Source organism: Temnothorax nylanderi, unplaced genomic scaffold (genome assembly GCF_030848795.1).
Source record: "Temnothorax nylanderi isolate EJ_2023f unplaced genomic scaffold, tnyl_v1.0 TNYL_tig0069_pilon, whole genome shotgun sequence".
Lineage (NCBI taxonomy): Eukaryota > Metazoa > Arthropoda > Insecta > Hymenoptera > Formicidae > Temnothorax > Temnothorax nylanderi.
The window spans coordinates 656,090-677,079 of record NW_027249131.1 but is presented as its reverse complement, the minus strand read 5'-3'; the positions used below and the strand labels follow the sequence as shown (position 1 = coordinate 677,079).

The window sequence follows — 20,990 nt, the reverse complement described above, 5'->3', positions numbered from 1 at the left end:
ATTTTGTAATACTATAGTATATATATTCTAAATATAATATTTTATAATGCTATCAGGCTTGTTAGTTGTTGGTATCGCAATTGTGAGGGCACCTTGTAAGTGAGAAAATACTCCGTCTGCTGCTCGTAATCCAGACAGGGCGACGTGCCGGGCGTCGGGCAGGGCGCGGCGGTGATGGTGCCGGTTTTCTTGTCGATCGCAAAGTGCTCCGCGCCCTGGCCAAGTAATTGGTAGACTATGCCGGCGGTGCCGAAGCTGCGGGACAGAGAATCGCAACGTAAATGAAGGGTGAACGTGCTTTGATGTCTCCCGGGTACAAAGCGCGTGCTTAACGAGCCCTTACCGCCCGCTGTCGCGATCCTTCGCCGTAATCGTTATAATTGGGCTCCCCGGGGCCGCCGTCTCGGACACCGTAGCCGTGTACGTGGGGCTCCCGAAGGAAGGAGCGTTGTCGTTTGCATCCGTGATGGAGATCGTTACCGTCGCCGTGGACGAGAGCTTCGGGTTTGTGTGGACTTCCTCGGCGACGACCTGGTAACGATAATCGCCACGTTTATTTTCCGCGTAATTTTCGCGCGCCGTTGTCGGCTACAATTAATTGTCTCGAAGAGAAAGAGAGATAAAGAGAGACGCTACGACTCGATATCTTTCTGATTATAATCATATATATTTATAATAATTATTGTACCAAATCATAGATAAATATAAAATAATTATTAATACAATTATTAACGATCAAGTGAATTTTATTTTAATCGGATTACGTTACATTTTGCATTTCTATATTAATTCCTATTTATTTTAAGTCACCTCCTGGCAGAGAATTATTCTCCCTTTGAAGGAGATATTGATTTAATTTATCCAGCGTCTGTAAAAACTAATTGAGAAAGGACGAGAGAGAGGTAAATGCCTCCAGCTCCACTTACCAAGATAATGAATTTCCGCTGATTAGGATTTTCGTAATCGAGCGAGCCGTTCGTAACGCGGATGTTCACGGACGTGCTGCCGGTCGCCAAGACGGGCTCCACGGTGAACGCACCCGTTATATCCTCCAGACGCAGGGAGAACACGGAGTTTAATCCCTTAAAGTGAAAAAAAAAACGCCACCGTCTTATTAATTCCCATTCGCGAAACACGTGCGGGATTTCCCGCGGCCGAAAGAGGCGAGGCGAGTTCCGCGCGTTGCGCGCGGAACAATGGAAAACACGTTCAACAATGACCGGTCAATACGACTGCGACAAAATAATGATTATATCCGATCGAGGCTTTATAACGCGTCATGAATTATTTATCCATGCCGTTCCATATTGCGCTCGCTACCATTAATACGCGGGACATTTAATAACCGAGTTAAACACGCACGCGGCGCTTTTCCGATCGTTCGCTATTGTTCCCCGCGGGAGCTTTACAAAAAGCCGAATATATTAATGTAAATGTTACGTACGTTATAGCTAGGCGTTTATCGTGCGTGCCGGATTAACCCTTGATTTTACGATGACGGATTTTATTGACCGCGCGCGGACGCGGAAGCTGCGGGCTCCGGTCCCATTTTTCGCCCCGAGAATCAAGAGAGCGCGAGTCTTGCTCCGCATTCGGGTTCGAACGCGCGCGACAGGTAATATCTATCGATATTAAATCGGTCCTGGTGCTCACCACGTCCGGATCTTTCACCGTCATGTCCAGATGCGGCAACGGCGTGCCGTCCGGCACGTTCTCCGGGATCTCGATGTTGTACTCGCGCCGATTGAACGTGGGCGGCTCGTCGTTGACGTCCTTAATCGTCACGGTCGCCTCGGCCGTCGATACCGTCAATTTGTCGTTGCCGGGTATGCCGTCGATCAGCTCGCGGGCCTTCACGATCAGCGTGAGCACGCCCGTCGAGTTCTCCAGCGCCTCTCTGTCCAGCGGCTTCGCCGTCCTCAGCTCGCCCGTGTCGTCGTCCAGTAGGAAGTAATCGAACGGGTCTGCGGAGAAGACGGACGGTTCGACATTCGTGATGTTTCGACATTCATGAAGACCTTCTATTGTTGCACGAGGAAGCTCGTGCATGCGCAATTAATTCTGTAATCTCATCGAGTCGTTTTACCCGAAATTCTGCGTTTTATCTGTCTTCAACAGAATTTCGGGTAAAACGTTTCTACTCCCTGGGAAAATTAGATACTGTTATACTAGGTAAAAACAGAATTGTGCGCCTAAACGTTGCCATTATGTTTGTTTCATCCAAGTCTATGCGGATAAACTAACGTTAGTTTGGAAGTTCGAATCCAGTTCGGATGAGAATACCGCGATTTTGTACTTATGATGACAACTTAGATATGAAGGATGAGGAGGAGGAGGAGGAGGAGGAGGAAGATGAATACTCACTGGTGACTAATTCGTAGATCATCTTCCGCGGCATGCCCCTGTCGCCGTCTCGAGCCTTTACGGTCATCACAAGAGTCCCGATGGGATCGTCCTCGCGCACCACGCCTGTCAGCGAGTCCAGGAATTCCGGCGGGCTGTTCTGAATATCCGCCACCTTGATCTCGACACCGGTGGTTCCATTGTTCAGGCCGTCCTGCGGATAAAATTCGCACGTTCGAGTCGACTCCGGTGGTTTCCTTTTGTCCGATCGAGAGATTCGGAACATGCACGACACCCTGACTCCGTTCTCACAATATACAGTCGCGAATCTCCATACTCTTAATTTTATTCTTTCCGCTTTCCCTTTCACATTTCTTAACACTAAAATTACCGAACCTATATCTATTTCTACCGAAGAAATCAAAATGAAAAAGAAAGAGAAGAAGAACAAACAAATTTTTGAAATTAAATATTTGTATATTCCAATAAAATTCAGAGAAAATTTCAGAAATCGTGATGTTTTAAAAATAAAGATAATAATTATTTAAAAATATGTCAAGTCATTTTGACCCCCTTAGTAGTTCTACTATTAAAAATGTAGATTCATCAATCATAGAATATAATGTAGGACTGTATGCGGAAGAAAATTGTCTCCTAAAATTTACCTTCGATTAATCATGCTTTTCTGGTGTTGAGAATAGAGAAGAGACTCGAGAATTAAATATTTAAAGTCACATGTCACTCCGATTTGATTTATCAAATATTTTTCTGATAAATTTTGAGATAAATTTCTCGAGGCTAGTTTCGGTTTATAAACCAATAATAGAATATTCAGAGTTATCCTTTCCGAGAATAAAACGTTCAAACGTGATAAGATCGTCGGTTCGCGCTATTATTTATATTGTCGATTGAGATTTGCGAGAGTTTTAATGAAAAAAAGTAGAGGTCCTTCGAAATAAAAAGATCTAAAATCTTAACCGGACTTTTGTCGCGACGATTTATTTCGCACAGTCGTGAAGTTTCAGTCGTAATTTACGTGTCCGTTCATTTCGCCGCTGTAATTATGCGCGCTATCGCGAACGGGACCATCTTCTTGCACGGCAAAGGGGATGGCACTTCGGTCGCTTCCGGAGAGAGAACGCGTAATTAAAATCAATCTCCGCTGCTCTCGCATACAGAAAGAGCTCGTCGTTCGCGAGCGCACGAAGTGTCGCAAGTAACCGCAATTATCTCTTTATCTCGCACACGTGAACGCGCGAGGATGACATCTCATATTGGAGCGCGCGCGACGTTGATTAATTAATCCTCGCAGGGATCCCCCCCTCGGGGATCCTCGATTATTGAGAGAAATCAACGATTTGGCTGTAAGAACATACATATTAGCGATTTTCGGATCAATCAGTTTTAAATTCCGGACTGCCGTTCATCGCCGGCTGAATGGGAATCTATATTTTCAAGATCATAATATAACACTGTTCATAGTGTCAAATTATATTCAATTTGAGTCATTTTTAATCATTCCTAATATAGGTCATCACTCCTACTCAATATGTCGTTAATTTAACTAAAGCAATTTTAATGTAACTAAATCAATGAAGAGTCCAAATAACACTGTTTTCTATTAGAATAATACATTTCAATACACATGATAGTTAACAATAACAAAATGTTATTTAACTCAAAATATTGGTTTAAAGATCCTTTAATATTTAACAGTGAATAATTCTCATATTTTGGATTATAAGGCGCATAATATGATAGCGTCGCATAAAGAATATTAAATTCAAATAGAAAAAATGAGAAGAGACTCGATCTGCAATTCAGTCGCTACACAGCAGCCGACGTTGTTTTTTTTTTCTCTTTTATTATACCTATGTAAAGATCTGATGCAAAGATTGCGGGGCAACGTCGCGTCGCGTCGGCGAGAGAGACGAGGATCACAGATCGCATTTAGCGCTAAATGCGCGACGAGAAAACGCGCCATTACATAGCTCGTACGTGCCCGTACGGCGGGCAAATATTTACTGTTTTTCTTCAATTTCGCCGCTATATTCCTCAGATATTGCGGCGAAAGGAAAATACCGCGGAATCGATGTACGGGTGAGAAAACCGCATCGATCATACGGGCACGTTCGCGGTGTAAGACCTAAATGAGCTCAATGTTTGCCGGTTTGCGCGGCGCAACGTACGTTTTCGCGCACGAAAACGCATAGTAAATCACGATTCCCTTTTTAGTTGGCACACGGGGAGAGAGAGCCGGCGGGCTTAGACCTTTTCCCACATATATATGTGTTTACGGTGTATTTTAACGTATCGGAACGACGTCGACGGGAATCAAAGGGTAACCGAGGTAACTGAGGTTTCCTATTTCCGGGCACCGGGCCCGCCGCCCGCCCCGCACGGTCTGCCTTTTATCTGTAAACCCTTTGAAGTCACGTAAACTCGATAGTGTTCTTCACGCTCGCCGGAGCTCGCGGAGTTCATTTTAAATAATATGATGCCTTTCTACCACGGAAGAAAGCGCTTCGATCCAACCGGCGCTAAAGCTTCGTGCTGCATACGAGAGAAAAGAATTCAGATTAAAAGAAGGTCACGTTTAATATGTAACAGACGCAATCTCCAATCTGCTAAAGTGGGACTGTAGCGTCAGAGAGGAAGAAGAGAGAGAGAGAGAGAAATGTTGTTTAAACGTCGTCATAGACGTAATTATCGAGAAACGTTCGAGCGTTAATTAACGCTGCCGCGAGAATCGCTCGTTTCGCCACTGAACGGACGGTTGGGGTTTAAGCCAACCCTGGGCCGACAACAGACACACGCGGGTCCGTCCGACGCACGTCATTCTCCGCGTCCTCGTTAGTTCGCAAATTCGCCCGTATCCCGAATTCGCCCGCAATCTCGCCCGTGTTACGGTTGCGCATCCCGTTTACGGACGGGTTTATCCGACGTGTTTGCGAGAAACGGGCCGATGCTTGGCTTTCCTTCGCGGCGCGCATAATTAGAATCAATCCACAAATTGAGGGAGAGAATTCAGGGAAGGGGGGAGAGAGAGAGAGAGAGAGAGAGAGAGAGAGAGAGAGAGAGAGAGAGAGAGAGAGAGAGAGAGAGAGAGAGAGAGAGAGAGAGAGAGAGAGAGAGAGAGAGAGAGAGAGAGAGAGAGAGAGAGAGAGAGAGAGAGAGAGAGAGAGAGAGAGAGAGAGGGGGGGGGAAATACTCACGCTCGCTCGCAGCAGCAGCTGATAGAAAGGCCTCTCCCGGTAGTCAAGGGGTTGCCGCAGCACCAGGGCGCCCACATACGTGTTCTGGCTCCTCTCGACGTTGACGATGCCGAACTTCTCGCAGGCATCCAGGAACTGCAACAAAAGTTGAGTGTTATTGCGCTTGTATGAGTTAATCACGACAAGTACGGCCGATCGCCTGGCATATTCGCCATTTTGGCGACGTATGAAGCCGGAATACTTCGGCAAGTATTCGCGAAGTTTTAGCGAGGATCCAGCGTTAATTAACCGATTTGTCGTTACATTGAGTACCCATCTAAAAGTTATGGCACCTTGTCACTTAATTGGAGCTCTTATGAAACGCTCTATACGTTTCGTCAAATTCGCGTATACACTGAGAAAAAAATACTTGAAAATTTATTTGTGGAATATAAGGCTTATTTCTGTGAAATAAACTTTACATTCCACAAATAAATTTTTGAGTATTTTTTTCTCAGTATAGAAGCTTACAAATCTATAAAACCATATTTGTTAAATCACACAGGAAATTTAGAAATTGCTGGCGCAATTTTCATGCGTGTCACGCTCTTTGAAATAAACGAAAAATATTAACGCGGATCCAGACATCACCATATAAATGTCTGGATGTCAAATGTCCACAGATTCAAAATAATTCGCGTTAAACAAATTCCGATAAAAAATAATAAGCGCGAATCGCGCGTGTCTCCCCAATTTATAATAAATTTCTGGCAAATTTCGTGTTTGCTGCGAGCGGTCGAGTTGCCGCATCATCGCCATCGAAGCCGCGGATCGTTAATGGAAAATTTCACCGTTGATTCCGATTTCGCGGATGATTCGCGCCCCAGTATTCTGAGCACTGTAAACATTAGTTACGCTTAATGACTGGACGCAATCGCGTCCTATTCGGCCAGTGCAGTGCAGCGGCGTCGCGTTTTCGCGCGTATAACGAAAACGAGGGAGGGCATTAAAGTTTGCCGCCGTAAAGCCGGTGGACCATTAGTTAAAAGGTTTTACGGTTTTATTGGTCGCGCCTAACGGCTCCGACCGGGAATTTATCGAGCGGATATGACGTAGAGGGTGGTGCGTTATACGTACTAATATCCCGCCGCGCATCTTTCCCGGGAGGAGCGCGAGAGAGAGAGGGGGTGCAGAAAGAGAGAAAGGGGGGTAAAGCCAGGAGGCTGCAGGCAGATAATTTTAACGGGTCGCGAGATGATATACGAATTGGATCTCTCTCTCTCTCTCTTTTTTCTCTCGCGAAAAGAAAAAAAAACGCGAAAGCGATACGTTGCTCGGTTTTTCCCGTCGACTGAATTTTCGGGGCATTCCTTCCTGCCCCCTTTTTGGCGAAACGAACGGCGCGTATCGCATAACCCATTGCGTGTTACATCGATCGGATCGGAACCTAAAACAGAAAGCGGTTTTCAACAGCAATTTTCCACGGTAACGTGTTACAACTTTCCGTAAATACGATCCTCGGACGTGACTTAAATTTTTCACAGACTCGCGCGAGGTGCAATGGAAGCAAAAACTTGATGGAACTAACTATCCGAATTGGATTTGTGCTAAATAAAATGTATAAAAAAAAATTACGTTTCCGGATATCTCGGTATCTAAAATAGATTTTCGACGATATTTCCTTTCCGTGTCGAATCAGCAGCTTAAAATGTAAAGTCGCGCTTTATTCCAAAAGCGGGGTATCTCCTGCATTTTATACGTTATTTAATTGTTTTAATCCTGCTACGCACACTTGATATTTGACGATATAGTAGGGAAAAAGGCGAAAGAAAAAGAGAGGGTAGCGATATCTCGAAATCATGGAGAGATAAGGTATTTAAACTCACGTCTGCATTTCTAATTGTAAAGCGGGATAAGTATCGCGCTCGCACATACTGGAATATAAACCCAATTTCATCGCCGGTTAAGCTACCGAAGAAACTGCTGAATTCACATTCTCCTACGCGAGGATGGTATAATAAAATTTCTCCTTATATACGCATCGGAACGATTATTAAATTTGCGAACGCGCTCCGTTATGCGAGCGCTACTATACGCGCCAGCTCGCGCGAAATAGGCCACGCGTTTTCCGCAGGGGTTAACGTCGGGCTCCACAACGATGATTGCGAAAGTCCGACTACTACCGGGAACTGGCTGCCGCCGCCGCCGACGTCGTCGACGAGTCCTCAGCTCCCTCGGGCGTGCTGCTCGGCGTTGCGAGACGAAGCGAGGTGAGGCGAGGTGAGGCGAGGTGAGGCGAGGCGAGGCGAGCCCGGCGTTCCCTCATTCCCCTCCTCTCTCAGCCTCTGAGTTTATTACAGGATACGAGGTGGATAACTTAATGGAAAACTGTGAATTACAAAGCGTCTCGGCGCCCGATATTCCGCCTCGCCTCTGCCTCGTCTCGCGGACAAGGGGAACACTTCATCCGAGCTCCTCTTCATTTACGTGAAACACCGGCACTTGTACATCTTTTATCCCGCTGTGCAACCAACTGCATCTCAACGAGGGAGCGGCCCCGTTGCAGCCCCGATCCCGATACTGCCAGCCCCGCGTCGCGTCGTGGAGACCGAGACGACCGAGACGACGGACGCGGACCGACGACTTCTTAATAAATCCTTTGAGCGGAAAACAACTCCCTCTCTGGCAGCCTGTTTATTATCCGCTTTCTTTCGCGCGGATGCGACCGTCAGCGACCCGATAGCAGAAACGAATTTAAAAGGGATCTTTTTCATTTTTTTCTTCTCATTCTCCTATCTTTCTTTTTCCTCGAACACTATCTGTATATACTTTGCGATAGAATACATAATTTAATTTCGATACCGATTGAAAGTAATCGAGAAGGCGGAATTTTCAAATAAACACAGAGAAAAATTACATCCCATGAAGTTTACGAAATAAACCGCAGCTCGCTGTTTGCGGTACTCGAAATAAAAAGCAGTATACATATTAGCGGGGAGATTGTTACATGAATCCATGTGGGACCTGTCAGGCCTCATTACTCCTTTACTCGATCAGCAGTTCGGAAGAAGAGAAATAAGGAAAAAAGTGACTCGCGTTTCTTGTCGGAAAGCGCGCGCTTCGTAAAGATATTAAGTCGAGAGAAATAAAGAGATAAAGAAAGGGAACACGCTGTTGTTCTCCAGGTAATTCTATCAACGACGGATTTTCCAAGACGATGGATCAGAAGGGCACGGCTCGTCGGTTGAAATTTTCCTCCACGGGAAATCCCACGTGGGATAGGGCGGCAAGAAAATTCGATCGCCGCGCCGCCGCGCCGGGGAGAGACCGGATAAAAGTATCTTTCACGGGACATTACCGCGCGCGCTAACGCGTATTAATGACTCACCTGTGGCTGCGGGACGCACGTTAGATCTATGATGTCACCCAGCAGGTCAGGGTCCACGACTCTGATGCCCGGCAGTATGGTGGAGCCGACCGGGGTGTCCTCCTCGGCGACCGCCTCGTACGGCACACCCAGGAAATGCGGCGGATTATCGTTCTCGTCCAGCACGATCACGTAAGCGTCGACGCCGACGATGTTCGGTTGCTGCCCCGCGGGCACTTCGTCCTCCAGAGTCACGCGAAAGCGTATCGTGTCGTTCTCCTGGAAACAGAAAAGAGGAACTCGCTCGTAAAACGTTGCAAAATTGAGCTCGAAGCTTTCAGCTCGCGGGAATTATGCCGTTAACTTTAAAGACGGTTTAGAATTAACTTATAAGAGGACTGACGCTTAGCGTTCTTAGTTCCAAGTTCGAAAGCGTTAATATTTTTGTCCTTAAGCTCGAAAGCGTTCAATTTATGCGTTTAAATTAAAGGTTCGGTGCAAGAGCGGGCTAATTCCATAATTCAAGTATAAAGTCGTAAAACGGACCTTAGAAATTATGGATTTAATCCACTTTTCGCCTAAATCTTCTTAACACTTTGATTGCCAAGCTAATTTCGAGTATAAGTTTTGGGAGAACCAAGCTCGAGAAGTATGAAGTCGTATATAAAGTATGCCAGGCATTGTCAATCGCTAAGATACATCTATCTTTTTGCCATGCCGCAAGAAAAAATACAGAAAAACGGTAATGTATTCCTCTATATGTCCTATAAGATCAAAATTAAGCTTTGTTTGATTGAGAATATCACTCAAAATTAATGTAATTTTATTTTCAATCATTAATTATATTATAAATATGATATTTAAATTGTTTTTCATCAATATCTTTGTAAATATTGATTAAAATAATTTCTGATTGTAATAAATAAAATTGTTATCCATCTTTAGATGATGGGGCCATTGCGGAAACTCATTTAAATATGAGTAACAAGGTAGTCAAAATGTTAAATATCTTTTGCAGTCGTTTAGTGATTTTACAGCACGTATTTTGCATCTAAATCCTTCGCAGTGACATCGCACACCCTCGTATGTGCCAGGATACACATGCGATTTTAGACGATCCCTCGCTGGGATCAGGAACTCCCTTCTCACGCTAAGAACTTTACTGTATCCCTTACGAAGCCTTAAAAGAAGGCGCACGGGTCTCGAACGTGCCTCGATTCGTACGTGAGAGAGCGTACTTTCAAGCATGCTGCCGTTTTACGAGATCGATCATTTGCGAACGGCTCTTCGCAAAAGTCTCATCTCTGGACCATCCCGAGAGGAGTTTTCTTCTCTCGACGAAGAGAAGTCGAGAGTTGTGTGTGTCGCAGCAAGTGTGGTAAACGCTCGGCTTTATTGGCGGATTTGTGCGACGGAAACCACTCCACTGTATACGGGAAGAAAGGAACAAATCCGTCTCTCCCGGATTTCGTGAGATGCGCGCTCTTTCTCTTCGTCGCTGGGAGAAATTTCGACCGTTTTTGATGAATGCATTTTTCATCGCGCGCATTGTTATACGTACTTTATCGTGAAGAAACGTGCCGCGCGTTTGCTCCTCGATGGATAAATACGTTATCATGTTGGAATATTCCCAAGCTTACGAATATACAAGTCGAGTCTCGAGACTCTCATTTGAGAAGAGAGCCGAGAGCCAATTTCTAATATTGAAAAAGCAATTCCAAGTCTGCATCTTTAAGCTACTTTCCGAAAGTTCCGTAGACAATTTCAGATCTTCGTCGCGAAGTTTGTCGAAAAATGACAAGAAGAAAGGCAGCTCTGAAAACGAGATATTCCTCCGTCACGTAAGATAATAGAAGCGTTTTTATTATAATTAGTTCTAATAAACTAGTATGATCAAAAAGACAGTTATTTATTGTAATATTAGGTTTTAAATGGACAACGGAAATAACGTAAAATCAGAAACTGCGACAATTTGTTGAAAATCGTAATGCTCGAAAGCAGTTCGACGAAAAAAAAAAAAGAAATACAAAGGCTGCGAAGTGTCGTTTCGAGTAGGTGCCGCTCGCGCGGAAGTTTGGAAAAGACGGGAAAGTGGGTAGCACCGAGGATTTAGTAGTAGCTAACGAGGTCGAGGGTGGAAAGATGGCACTCAAAGTTCTTGTCAAGTGTGTACGTGTACCCAATTGCGCATGCATTAGAATATATACATATTTACGCGGTAGATAGTCTCCCAAAGGCGTCATGGTAATGGAGAACAATAATAACGGCGATACACCTGACGGCGAAGTTGAATTTGCTTGTAACATATTACGGGGCAAATGCAGATACGCATTCCCTCGTAAGAAATTGATCGCGGTCTCCGTCGTTGCGCGGAGAGAGATTAAAAAAAAAATCAAAATCTTTTACTTAAATTAAAAAGAAGGAAAATTGTTTAAAGTCGAAAAATTTGCTGTAAAAATTTAATAAACCTTTTAGATGATCTTAGTCGTATGAAAATCTAGAATAATTCTATTTATAATTTTATATATTACCCAATATACATGTGAAAAACAGACATATAAAATAAATATTAAAATTCATGTATATATACAAATATATTATATTTATTTAATTATAAATAAAATTTATGATATCGGACGCAAATTATAGATCGTCTAAAGGGGCTTAAAACATAGACGGCAATGGTTTTAGCTCTTAATTACGAAAAGCTGTATGACGAACAAACATCGTAAGCGACTGTAATAATGCGGCGGAGTGATTAACAACGGCGTGCGAATCGTAACGCATCATAATGTGCTTGATAGTATACTGTAACGTAACAGCGGCGTTATCATACCCGCCGTGCTCTAATAATTACAACGCCAAACATCGAAAATTACCAGCGAGGCGGATAATGATGCACGCAATATTCGCGTAGGTAGATAATGTCGATAATGTTCGTGAACGCGAACGAAATCACTGAAAAAAAGATTCGGTAATAATCATCTAGTCTGGATCGTAGTTACTAAGTGCTTTAGTGAAATAGTTTCAACTCAATGTTTAGGTGAATATAATAACATAATAAATATTAACAAATAGTCATGTAGCAAGGTTTGATATTTGTTTCCAAAGACTTGGTGATTATTAGCAATTTATATGGCACACATTATCAAAAAATAATTTATTACATAAAATCATATTGTTTAGTAGTATTTTACCACATTATGTGATAAGTATTACCAAATATTACTTTTAGTTATAGTTACCAAAAGCTATGGTAATTATCAAATTATTTGATAATTATTACCAAAGTATTTAGCATTATTTTTACTAAGCCATCTAATTGTTTCAACTGCATAAAAAATCAGTTTTGCTAATTATTTTGTAATTATTATCAACCGGCTGGTAACAATTATCAAATCTGTTCCCACACAGCACAGGATATTCTGAGGGACACTTGTGCATCTGCTGGATATCCACCGGATATCGGATATCCACCGGATGTCCTACGGTTATTGAGATATCTCAAATGTTTGTAGGACGTCCCTCAGATAAAGTGTGCTGTGTGGGTTACTACTTACCAAATATTGCGCTGAAACGCACAACCAAATGCGTTTGTTAAGTATTGCAAGACTTTTTTTCAATGCGTCTATACAAATGGCTCGATCAAAAGAGAAAGAGAGATAATTTTATATATTACTCAATATAAAAGATAGAGAGAAAACGAGACGGTGCGAGACTGATACTTATTTTCGTTTGCAATTGCATCGATTTTGCGGAAACTCAATGCATAATGCGTGACACGTGGGGGATGCGTATGTACACGCACGTAACGTTTGCACGCTGTAATTTCAACTTTCAAGCTGACTGCGCTTCCTCTGCACGAGTTTCGAGCTGAACCGAGGTATTCCGTCTTGCTGGAGATTATGGAACATATAATAATTCGACATCCGTTTGGAGGGCGTAAGAATAAAAAAAATTGGTTGCACGTTCAGATTTCTCTTGTAAAATTAGCTACGATGTGTGCAAAATAACAATGCGTCGCAATGTTAAATAAAGAAAAAAAAATCAGATCTGCTAGGACAAAATTAGCGATCGAGTAAATAAAAAATGTGACAAATACACGGTCGGGCTGGATCTTTTGTGCTTAATAATATTTTTCCAATTTATTTTTAATTATTATCGAATTTATTTAAAATTGGCGCGCAGTTTACCGAGTTTGGAAAAAGTCCTATACAAAATTTACACAATATTCTTATTAAGTTATTCAGATCCAGTCTGTACCGTAAATGGTATTCTTCTCTCTAATTGATTGTATGTACGAGTATGTTATAACGGTCCTGTTTCACTTATTATTATTGTTTCGAATTTATGTACAATTTTCTGCTTAGCAAACTACGGCGCCGAATACTGTCGGTTTTGAAACACAATTCCAAGCTGAAGCCAGAATAGAGTATTATCACATACTTAATTAAATATACACCACCACTGGCTTCAGTGGTCGAATTGGTAAAGACGCCCGTCCCGAATAGTATAGGGAGGTCCAGATACATCGATTATGTATCTTGAAATGAGATGAAAATTTGAAAAATGAACAGATTTACTAGATTTCAACAAATAAAACCGTAGATACTCCAGTAAATTTTTTCACTTTTGTAATTTTTATCTCGTTTCAAGATACATAATTGAATCTCGGGTTCGAATTCTGGCTGGGATGATATTTTTGGCAACATATTCTTTGCATTTCTAAAGATATCAGTATTATTAAATTCAGTATTAATTAAATTATGTGATGGTACTATTCTAGTTTTAGCTTGGACTGTGGTTCAAGACCGACAGTAATCGGCGCGTACACGGAGAGAATTTTTGTTATATTTTACCCTTAAATTCACTTCAAACTTGGGACAACTTGGCAACCAAGGAATTTTTAAAATATACAAGACATTTTACAAACGATAAAAATTACCAAGCAGATTGGTAAATTTTGAAAAATTATTGAAATTTCCTAGATATATTTTAGTAAAATTAATCAAACATATTTTATATTTTAATGTAATAGATATAAATATTTTTTATTATGGTGCAGGATATTAATTAGAATAGCTCGCATAAAATTCTTGGTGGTACATGGTGTCCCACAACTACCATAATTTCAGGGTAAATTTTAAGAGAAAATTCTCTCCGTGTAGTTTGCAAAGTAGAAAACTGTACATAAATTCACGCGAGAAATATTATTAGGCACAAAAAATCCAGCTTAACCGTGTATTGGCATATTTTCTAATTACTTGATTGTTATCATAACGGTAATGTCTCAGTTATTAAAATTAGCGATGTCTCACTGTTACTATTTTTTAATGGCAAACTTCTTGGCTATTTCGCAAATTATACAATCGCTTCTAAATAAAGTTATGTTGGATATCTCAATTCCAGTGCTGCAAAAACTTAACAGTGTATTAATAAATTCATCAAAATATCTAAAAGTACACGTGCATTTCCAAGAACCTAATATCCTTTTTCGGAACAGTCCGAATTATACATTCCTAATATAGTATAAAATCAGGACAATCGGGCATTTGTGTGATTCTACCTCTCCGATACGATCCGTCTTGTCCTAAAACTTTATGAAAGATAATAAATTGAACTTCTCGATTTAGCACCAACCTCGAATCCGGGGCGAAGGCTACAGGCAAAGTATATATAGCTCGAGATTGCGGGGCGAAGTTTTCACAAAAAGGAAACAAAGTCCTTCCGGTTCGGATGACCTCGCACGTAAAACGCCTTATCGTAAACTCTTCGCAACCGCGCCGGACCTCCCTCGTAAATGCGGACAGCGAAATGCGACGGTCGAAATAACGCGCGGCCAGCGGTATATCAGCGGTGGGTCAAGCGCGGATAAGCGGGTCACGGCGAGGGGTGAATTCCTCGGAATGGAACTGCGGATTTTCATCCCGCGTCCATCTCCGCGAGAGTCGCATCGGGCGGGAAGATTTCCAGCTGCGAGTCCGGTTGGCCGAATAGAACGTAAAGAAACGACGGCGTTATTATTACGCGCGACGCGCGCCGAACGGCCGGGGAACGTTGAAATTACTTAAAAGCCGATCTGCTGTCCGCTTCGGAGTTCACGGTGGAATTTCCGAAAAATGTTCCCTCGACCCGCCCTGGACGGTGCCGACAATTCGCACGCTACGACGGCGACGGCTCGATTCGTTTCACCGTTTAAACTATCGACACTCGCGCGGTGAATGTGTCACGAGCAACTGGGTCGCTGCGTTTGACTCGCCGCGCCGTATTCTGGTTCCCGCTGATAATTGTGCGAGATTAAAATTAAACGCGCAAAGAGCTTTTAATAAAACATTTCTTTAAAGTGGCTTTTCATTTTACAAAGCTGCGGCGCGTTCTTTAGAACTTTGAATGACTTTCATCATTTTCAAAAAGTACATTATTCCGAAAATTTCGGAAAATACAAAGGGTATTCAGTGACATTAATGCTACTGCATAAAAGCGTCCATTTACTGCATGCCATTATTATTTTCACATCAATGGCGAGCCGCTCGAATAGAGTCTTTTCTAACAATACGCACAATGAAACCCCGCAAAAAATTTTGTGATAAGGTTCTTTCCGAAATATAAACGATTTATTTTTGGCATAAGAAGTAGGAATATCTACCATTGGAAAATGATACAATTTTTTCAACATGTGTTTATTAGTATTTATTGTGATTTTGAATTAATTCTGAATAAACGTATTTTTCAGTTTATTTACGATTGGAAGAAAAAAAAGGAAGTCAAAATACGGTGATTTCCTCGAGAGTTATAATGAAAAAAGTAGAGGGGGCCTTCCAACTCCAGTGTGGTATCTACGTATGCGAAAAATAAGTATAACTATAGAGTTAATAACGACATCCAAGAAACGTGTCTCTTCGCATATCCGATATTTGTCGTATATCAAGCATTGCGGTGATGCATTAAGGGAACGATATGTGATTGATACAATGGCTCGCAACTGCAGAAAGTAACCGCATCGGCGAGATACGTACGTGGAAAGGGAAACGGGTAATTGAAATGGCTGGACGTCGGGCGAAGTTGCCTGTTTCCATTTCGTTTGCCATCTTCCGTATCTTCGCGTGCCTTTGAGCAACTTCCGAAGCTTTGGCGAAAGATAGACGGGCGGACATACGTTTCCGTTGCAAGGGGAAAAAAAAGGAGGAAAGAAACGAATACGAGGAAGAAACGGACCAACTTTCGCGATTTTCCTTTACGGTCGAGAATGCGCGCGGAAGCGCTATACGTTCTACGTTCGATAGCACCCTAATTAATTTTAGATTATTCTCAGAGCAGCCATACCGCAGCGATTTGTCCCGCGGAATGAATAATCCCGCCGGAAACGGAGATTTAATCGCTCCGACGACGGCGGTCGTATATTTATGTGGATCAATTGGAAACAAAATACTTTGACGGCCGTTCCGTTCTTCGCGTTCGCGTCCTTCATTTGCGATATTAAAACTATAATTCACGCGCAATTGTGTGCCCGCGTACTTGGGCGGAATCGCGCATCGCGGCGTCCGCGTCGCGGAATACACGGATGTGGGATGCAGTAAGCGCGGCTAAATGACCGACGAAAATCGAATAACTCGACGGGCATTTCGTACCGGCTTGCGTGCGACATGACAAACACCCAACACGGTGTGGGGTCTTCGTTCCGGCTTATCTGGGGGGAGGAAAAAAAGTCGCTGGAGAAAAAAAAACGCGGTTTGCCGTCGCGCCCGATGAATTACTACGCGGCCGGCTGATATGCGATCTTATTATTTGTTGCAAAAAAGAGAGAGAGAGAGAGGGAGAGAGAGAGAGAACGAGCACGCTGCGCGTCCATGAGTTTCGAGGCTCGAAGATAAGTTTATAGCCCGCGCGTTGCTCTTTTTCGCGCTAATATCGAGATCGTTTATTTTAGAAAGAGAACTGTATTGCAAAAATATTAAAAAATAAATTTTCCTTGTACATGTTGCTCTCTTTTTTCGTACATAGGTGTGTGTTTGTAAAGAAAGAAGTTTAATACAAGCACCGATGCTAACGTGGCAAAAAAAGATTTGATAGCACAGATTATATAAATCTTTATTTAATTTTTTGTGCGCCTTTATGCACCTATTACATCCGATGAGATTATCTTTAATAAAATATCCACATCTGTTTTTCTCTTTATGTAAAAAGTGTTTTAACGTACTGTCGCACTCTCTGCCAATAAATAATGATATTATTCGCGTTATGCAAATTCTTTTTATAAAAATATGCCGATATAATCCGCGTACAAACACGAGTGCGTTTGTTGAGGCACACTAATTAATCGTTACTCAACGTCCAATGTCCACGACGCGAGTTCACGAGAACGACCCCCGCTTATAACGTAACACGCTCGTCGATTATTCGGCATTAATGGTATTATCCTTCCGCATTGCCTCCGCGTATAAATTGATCTGGACCGATGGCAATATCTGCGAGTGGTACTTTACACATCTACGGCATCTATATATACGGCAACGAGATATGTATCGAGACGCGCGCGCACATAATCGGATCTACGTTCTTATAGAACTTTCATTTATAGCGATTTCATCGTTATCGTTGTAGGTTTCATTATTGAACCTCCATCCTTTATTTGTTAGTTCTCGACTGCGTAGTATAGAAAATCTCGAGCTATACAGAATTATATTTCACTGTATTTTGTAAGAAGTTTTTTCTTCATATTTTTGTAATATGTGTAATTAACAAGAATATATAATCTTGAAATGAGATTATATTGCATTAAACGAAGAAAACTTGTTTGAATGAAGTCACTTATGTAGTTAAACAAAGTTTCATATAGTACAATCAAGAAAAAAAGTTGAAATAAAAAGTTGAGATTCTTATAAGAAGAATATATTATTCTTGCGTACATACAAGTATATCAGTGTTGTTTTGACACTTTTTTTTCTGCGTACGAACATTTTTGGCTCGTTGCTTCTCCAAAGTCGTCATAATTTAATTTCCTACGATCCCTGCATGGGTAATCGCGTTACTTAAGCGACGAAACTTTTCGCTTACGTCGCTCACGCGATTCGTCAAAAATTTAATTCGAAGGAAGCCGGCTTGGCGCCGGGGTCGGTCGGCACGCGCGCTGTTTAATGCAGGCAACTTTCTATTTTGCCAACGCAACGGCCCCGTCCGCGTCCGTGTGCTCCCTGTTCGCGCTCGCTATTGGAACTTTAATCTGCACGCGCATGCAGGGCGCAGCGGCGGCGGACGCGCGTCGCGTCGCCTCGTCAAATGCAAAGCGAAACGAGCGCGAGGTACTCGTGACAGAGCGTTTGACATGACGACAATTCCATCATTACGCCGGTCGACGGAATGCAGCCACGCTTGTGTGAAAAGCGCGCTCTAACTTTTCGCTCCCCCCCCTTCCCCACCTACCTCTCATTTCCCCGCGCGCGCATTCCGCGCCACCATCGATTATTTATTCGGATTAAATGGGAAGGAATTTTACGTTCGAACGCAATCGCATTTGTGCCGGAGGGGCTGCATTCTTTCGCGAAATTTCCGCTCGCGATTACGTGATTCAGAGAACTTATATTATTGAAATTAAAGGAAGAAATGCGCGGCTGCAATGGTTTAGTGTTATACATATATACATTTAGACGCGATATACTCGATACCGATCCATTGTTTCAATATTTCATTGAATTCAACGTCGTACTTTTTGACACGTTTTAGTTGTAAAACAAAAATACGATGACTGCTGATGCAAAATAGAGTTTCAATCGTATTCGACAAATAGTGAGCTATTTGAAACCGTAAATACGATACCGTATGTAAATACGATTCAAAATGTTTGTTCATAAAATCATTTGCCATATAATGTCGGTATGAGATAAACTTATGCAAATATAACCGTTTGTTATCTGGGTTTTTTTGTTCAATAATTTATTTAAAGCTTGATAAAAACGTATCTAAATGTCAGGCGATATTTCTGTAGTTTATTAAGTAAATATTACGAGTGACAAAAATAAGAAAAATTGGAGCAGTTTTCAGTAAAAATGGCAATTATATTTAAAAAACATCTATCCTGAAAATTTAGAACTTAATATCAGGTAAAAAATGACAGATGAAAAAGGCAGATCTCATCATTTATTAATAATTCATTTTCAGCGATAAAGCATTTTCTAAAAAAAAAAAGAAATAAATAAATGAGTTCAATCAAAGCTAATATAATATCGCTCTTTCCAGAAATTTCATTCGCATTATTGGACGAAAAATGACTCGCGTTTGATTGCGTTACAATGCACGATTTCCATGGCTTTAGCTGATATAATAAAATTACGTCCTACAAAAGTTCTCCTCGCAAAATTACGAAGAACAATTACGGTTAATTGCTTGTCCGCGACAACGTCGCAATACGAGACTCCCTACGATTTTGCACAAAAATTAATTGCCCGAAAAAAAAGAAAAGAAGCGAACGTTTAAGGAAATAAAGATCGAATAACGAACGTGTTACGTAACATTATTTTCGATAATACGCAGTCCGGTGTCCTTTCTCAAAGGGAGGCTAAAGTGGATTTGCCGACGCCTAATACACCAAAATTGCGCCTTTGAAAAATTCCTTTCGTCCAATTACTCGCGCAATTACCGCCAATTATTCCCTGTATCGCGACGTCACAATGCAGAAGCTCCGAGCGGGCCGAGCTTTATGCAAAATCGAACGTCCGTGTGTGTGTGTGTGTGTGTGCGCCTTTCCCTCGGCGCATCGATAAGAGCGTGAATTCACGCGATAATTGGGACTGACGGCACGCACGCACACACACACACACACACACACACATTACACATTACACGATCCACGATGAAAGGTGCACACAAACGGCAGACGTAGCTTACCCCTCCGCGCCCAGCCCCCTCATCGCTAATTCAAATTTAATTTCGTGCGAATTAAAAGTTTCCCCTCGCGCACGGTCCCACGTGCGTTTTAATCGTAATTGGCTGGCGTCTGCGAGCTAGCTGCCTTCGCGTCGGCTCGTTTCTCGATCGCGGAATATACTAGATGTACGACGTCCGGGTCGAACCCCCAGGATATCCCGGGAAATACGCGATCACACTAGTTTCACTTTAACAGGTCGCGCGCACGTTTGCGACTTGAAATCGCTGAGCTGCAATTTTTATTTCGCACGTATCCTGGCGATATACCGTTCCTGGGCGATGTAACTATCGGCTAACGAGCGCGTATCGCGTTTTTCTCGTCTTCCTTCACCGGCGATCGTGATTTCGGTCTGCGAGTTTCGTGACGTACGAGCTCGGCGAACGGCTCTAACGTCCGTCACAAGCGAGCAAAAATGTAAAAATTAAGACACGACAAAAATTCCGTGTCCGATACGAAGAAGCGCGTTCATCTTAGACAGAGGATTGATCTATATTCTATATCCATGAAGTTTCCTTGTTGGATTAAACTTGATTCTAAAACTTCTACCTTGCCAGTAAATAATTAACAATAAAGATTTTATTCGACCTAACTGGCCAACTTTATTAATTATAATCGATATAATAAACTTGATTATATCGTAGGATTAACAGAAGATTGATAAACTTCGCGAGAATAAAACTGCAACGGATAAAAAATATGCGCACCTGTTAAAATTGCAGGAATTAATATAGGAAACATTACTCGATCGATTCCAAAATGCTACGATTGACTAGAGTTTTAAAACAAAAAATTGCGTATAGAGATTGGGAATAGGGCAACAAATTACAATGATATCAAAAGCTCTAGATTCTCTAAATTTCATTCGATGACGGTAAAGCTGCTGCACGACTTGCGAGAGAGGGTGTCTCTTTCCGATTGAAACGCCGCGAAGAGATCGCATGGTGTCGGTTACAGATCGGAATTTTGAGCAAAATGCCGCGCTGAACGGCGTTGTCGACTATCTGAGCGGCAATTCGTATCGCGGGCATGTCGGCTGCACCGGCACCGAAATAAAACCGGCAAAAGGGAGGCAACGCGGCGGCGCGCGGCGGCTCGCACGCGCACCCTATTGTCCGAGGGGATCGCGATTCCGTGCACGTAGTCGCGATACACGACGCCCGCGAGG

At 42.5% G+C, this 20,990-nt stretch overlaps 1 protein-coding gene across 1 annotated transcript in view; it reads right to left on the bottom strand.

Annotated features, from left to right (window-relative positions):
• Cad87a (cadherin 87A) overlaps positions 1 to 20,990 on the bottom strand; it is a 194,459-nt gene that overhangs the window by 8,651 nt on the left and 164,818 nt on the right. The window contains exons 6-12 of the mRNA XM_071708534.1: positions 8,926 to 9,183; positions 5,559 to 5,693; positions 2,365 to 2,557; positions 1,654 to 1,964; positions 927 to 1,082; positions 344 to 531; positions 93 to 255 (exon numbers count right to left, since the gene is read on the bottom strand). Coding sequence (XP_071564635.1) covers positions 93 to 255; positions 344 to 531; positions 927 to 1,082; positions 1,654 to 1,964; positions 2,365 to 2,557; positions 5,559 to 5,693; positions 8,926 to 9,183 — 1,404 coding nt within the window. The remainder of the gene's footprint in view (positions 1 to 92; positions 256 to 343; positions 532 to 926; positions 1,083 to 1,653; positions 1,965 to 2,364; positions 2,558 to 5,558; positions 5,694 to 8,925; positions 9,184 to 20,990) is intronic.